Source organism: Sinocyclocheilus anshuiensis, unplaced genomic scaffold (genome assembly GCF_001515605.1).
Source record: "Sinocyclocheilus anshuiensis isolate Anshui unplaced genomic scaffold, SAMN03320099.WGS_v1.1 scaffold184, whole genome shotgun sequence".
Lineage (NCBI taxonomy): Eukaryota > Metazoa > Chordata > Actinopteri > Cypriniformes > Cyprinidae > Sinocyclocheilus > Sinocyclocheilus anshuiensis.
In genome coordinates, this window is record NW_015557077.1 from 266,374 (window position 1) to 271,215 (window position 4,842).

Consider the following 4,842-nt stretch of genomic DNA (forward strand, 5'->3'; position numbering starts at 1 on the left):
TATATATATATAGCCAATAAAAATAGTGTAATTTTCTTGTGTGTTTTGGTAATTTTTAGTAGTTGTTTTTTATACTAGTGTGTGACAAATCAGATGTGTATGTTGTGTTCAGGGTCTGGCGCAGTTGTGCGAGACGATCGAGGAGTGCTGGGATCACGACGCGGAGGCACGGTTATCAGCCGGCTGCGTGGAGGAGCGAATCTCTCAGATCCGCCGCCTGACGAGCGTCACTACCTCAGACTGCCTGCTTTCCACCGTCACCTCGCTCACCAACGTGGACCTGCCTCCCAAAGAGCCCAGCATCTGACCCTCGTCTTTCCAAACTCAGAGAATCTCAAACCACATCGAAGCAGCTGCTATTTTATCCTAGTGTTTTTTTTTAAACTTTATTATTATTATTGTTGTTATTATTGTTATTGTTATTTTTCTGATCGGATCAGTAACTACCAGCACACTTCTCTACTGTATTTTTATCATCAGAGCAAACGCAGAAGATTTTTAAACATGCATTCAGGTGCCGACAAATGAATGCTGACCGGTGCACGTACCTCGACGTTTTCAGTTCTGCCGATTCCGTTGATTTTTCTCGCTCATCTTCTTCTGGTTTTTCCGTTCGGATCGACGAGCAACCAGTTCATCTGAAGATTCAACAGTGCTGCAAACCCCGCGAGGATCATGATGACTGTTACACGCGCAACCCGACCTCCTTGCCGGGATTTCGCTTTCTTAATTCTCTTTTTCCGACAGTGTGCTATTCGAAAATTACGGAAAACGTGTCTTTTACGGAACTAACGGGTGTTGAGGAACACGACGGAAAAGACATCTGGACTAATTCCTTTCTTTCTTTCTTTTGTTTCGGTTTTATTTCGTGGTTGGCTTTTATCGAGTGGATATGGCTGGAAACTCTTGCATGTGGAAATATGGGAGGTTTGGTACGGAAATCTTTCTCAGGTATCCAGTGTCAAGGGGTCCACGACTGCCTTTCCCACGTCATTATAGGACCGAGAGAAATATAGCGGTGCCCTGATGAATTTAACACTAAACATGCAAGACCGTGTGTGTGTGAGTAAGTGTGTGTGTGTGTGTTTGGTGCTGAGAGTTTGTTGAAAATAGAAAAAAAGACCATAAAAAGTTTGGCCCGTATGAACGTAAGTGTTGGTTTTTCCTGTCTAGTTTCTCTTGTAATAATGCAACGTGTTTTTTACTCAGAAGAGTGAAATTCTGGGTCAAAACACCTCGAAATCAAAGGAAAAAAATAAGAAATGATATTTGTCGTAAATAAAATAAAGGCTTTTTAGGAGCATTAAGATTTTATTTTTTTTTTTTTAATTGTGGCATTATAATTAAGCACATTGTCTTTCAAATTCTTATGACCGTAATGCAATATATTATTTCTGGTAATTTCATCATTCTCAGTGCTTATTTTATTTCTGCAATACTTTAATTATGCTGGTGATTTATACATGTTTTACCCGAAATTCTAATGACCATTTTTGTTTTTTATTTCTATTATTTTTATTTATTTTTTGGTAATTCTCATTGTTCTCAATGTTGACTACATAAATTCTTATATAATAATTTACACTGATTTAAATTTGTAAAAAATCAGTACGGGTAGTACAACAAATATTAAATGATATTAAAACATTTTACACTAAATTCTCATGACTGTAATGCATCGAGATCCAGATGTTTTTTAATTTTTTTTACTTATTAGCATTATTTGTATTCTTTTTGTAATTCTAATTATTCTCAATGTTGATTCCAATTAGATTCTTATTACTATAATATAAAAAATGAATGCTGGTTTTAATTAAAAGTGCTGAAAAAAAAGATATAAAAACATGATCAAATTCTGATTTTTACTTTTTACTTTTTTTATTTTTGGTAATTCTCATTATTCTCAATGCTGATTCTAATTATTACTGTAACATAATTAAGCTGAATTAATTTTATTTTTTTAAATCAGTTCAGGCAGTCCAACTAATACTGCAATCTATAAATTAAAATAATAAAAAAGTTATATATTTTTTTTAAGATAATTTTGGGGGGAAATGTGCTTAATTGTTGTGAAAATATTAAACAATGCAAAATACCTAAATATAGGCAAAAGCAAAGTACAATTTCTTGTTTTTTTTTTCTTTGACTTGAAGCTGAAATACGACCCTGTTTTCTGCGATTCACCCGGGAAGTGTTTGGTTTTGTGTGTTTTGGTCGGGTCCCTTCATGTATTACCTCTCTTTCTAACAGGGACCAAATCTGAGATCTGACCTCCGACTATATTGAGACTTCAGTTTGGGGCTAAAAATTAGAGATCGTCAAACTTCACTTTGACCAGGTGACGTTTGACTCATTAGCAAAGACAAAAAACACAAGAATGATATTTATTTTGTCTTAAAAGTGGCTAGTGATCCACGTTTCCATATGCCATAATTCAAGAGTGAGTTTCCACAGTGCTGCTTCTGCTGTTTGGATGAAACATCGTGATATTTTCTATATCTTCTCAGTAAAGTTCATCCTCAGATGCAACCGCGTGTCACCGGACATTCAAAAGGCTTCCGAGACGAACGAGCGCAACTCTAAACAATAAAATTAGTTGTGAAAGGACAAAAAAAGTTATTATTCATGAACCACAGACCACCTCAGACCAGAAATACCTCAGATTTTCTACGTGTTTGACTTCTGTTATATATTTTGTTAGTTGTGTTGACTTGTAGTAAGTATATTTTGATGTAAGTTGGCTTTTATGATTAGGAAAGATGTTTTTGGAGAAGTAAAAAGAAAAAATACACAAAAAAAAGAAGTGCTACTAAGCTGTGTTGTATAAACAAGAGAAACCTTTGATGTAAATAGCTGTAAACAGATGTAGTATCGTGCCGATCAGTGAAACAGGGCATTATTCTGCTTATTCTTCCTGTCTCTGACTTCACGGGACATTGAACCTTAAACGTTTGGCGCTTCTTCCAAAAATTTGATTGTATTTCCCTATTTTTACTTGCACAATTTTTTACCTACCCCTTGTACGACGTTACGAGGGACAAAATTTAACCTGTCGTTCATAAGAAACCTTAAAGGGATTAAAGTTCAACGAAAAATGACATTTATGTCTTCATTTACACTCTCTCAAGTTATTAAAACCTGCATGACTTTATTTCTTCTGTTGAACACGAAGTTATTTTGAAGGCCTAAAAGTTGCCGGTAGCCATTGACTTCCATTCTACAAAATATCATCTTAAAAATATCTTATTTTGAAGAATGTTGGAACCAAATAGTTGACGGCAGCCATCGACTTCCATAGTATTTTATTTCCCTACAATGGAAGTCAATGGCTGCTGTCAACTTTTTGGTTCAACATTTTTCTAAATATTTTCTTAAAAATATCTTATTTTGAAGCATTTTTAGAACCAAACAATTGACGGTAGCCATTGACTTCCATAGTATTTTTTTTTTCCTACAATGGAAGTCAATGGCTAGCGTCAGCTGTTTGGTTACTAACATTCTTCAAAATATTGTTTTCAAAATATATTATTTTGAAGAATGTTGGCAACCAAACAGTTGACGGCAGCCATCGACTTCCATAGTATTTTTTCTCCATACTATGGAAGTCAATGGCTGCTGTCAACTTTTGCGCTCCACATTTCCTTCAACATTTTTCAAAATATTTTCTTCAAAATATCTTATTTTGAAGCATTTTGGGAACCAAACAGTTGACGGTAGCCATTGACTTCCATAGTATTTGTTTTTCCTATTATGAAAGTCAATAGCTACCATCATCTGTTTGGTTACCAACATTCTTCAAAATAAGATATTTTTAAAACAATATTTTGAAGAATGTTAGTAACAAAATAGCTTCTCCAAAATATCTTATTTTGAAGAATGTTGGTAACCAAAATATCTTATTTTGAAGCATTTTGGGAACCAAACAATTGACGGTAGCCATTGACTTCCATAGTATTTTTTTCCTACTGTGGAAGTCGATGGCTGCCGTCAACTGTTTGGTTACTAACATTCTTCAAAATATTTCATTTGTAGAATGTTGAGAACCAAACAATTGACGGTAGCCATTGTCTTCCATAGTATATAATTTTCTTTCATACTATGGAAGTAAATGGCTACCGTCGACCCCAAAGTATCTTCTGATGACCGAACTGACATTTTTGGGTGAACTATCCCTTTAAGAATTGACTGTGAACCCAACGCTTACCAAATGACCTCGGCCAAATTTTACCGGCGATTTCACAAAGATTTTCAGGGCCAAATGAAGGTTCGGTGTCCCGAACGTTTGTGCCATTTCTCTGCTCTCTGTACCCATGATGCACTGCAGCGGTCGCTTCAACTTCCTCTCAAACCCAGCTCAGAGCTTTAAGTTATCCATTATGGTGCCATATATCATGAGTTGAAATGAAGATCCGTCTTTGACAACTTTTTGATTGACCTTTTTAGATCACAAGTCAGCTGTTAATTTTTTATTTTTTTTATTTTTTATATATATATTTAAAAAAAAAAAAAAAAATTTTTCCCCGGTGCGCTTCATTGGTCTCTTTTGTTTTCGGTTGCGATGTCGTAGCATTAGAAACGTTGCGACGGCCAATTCTGGCACGGCGAAATCCCAAAGTGCCAAAGTAGCGCGTTTCCCAGCGATGGCTCGGCCAATCACGGGTCAGCTCTGCATCTCGATACTTTCAGGAAACTGCGTTCTCTTCAGGTTAACCGGGAAAGTTCGGATTGGTTGCGCAATTGGAGAGTTTCCGACCGACTCAGACGATGTAGCAAGCAATATCTCCAGCAATAGTCTGTAGACGACCTTTGGGCATTGAGATCCACATCAGGCCAGCTTCGATC

At 36.0% G+C, this 4,842-nt stretch overlaps 1 protein-coding gene across 1 annotated transcript in view; it reads left to right on the forward strand.

Moving 5' to 3' along the window:
- The window catches only part of acvr2ba (activin A receptor type 2Ba), a 51,257-nt gene extending 49,837 nt beyond the window's left edge, over positions 1-1,420 (forward strand). Inside the window, exon 9 of the mRNA XM_016471490.1 lies at positions 113-1,420. Coding sequence (XP_016326976.1) covers positions 113-307 — 195 coding nt within the window. The 3' untranslated portion in view covers positions 308-1,420. The remainder of the gene's footprint in view (positions 1-112) is intronic.
- Positions 1,421-4,842: the final 3,422 nt, after the last annotated feature.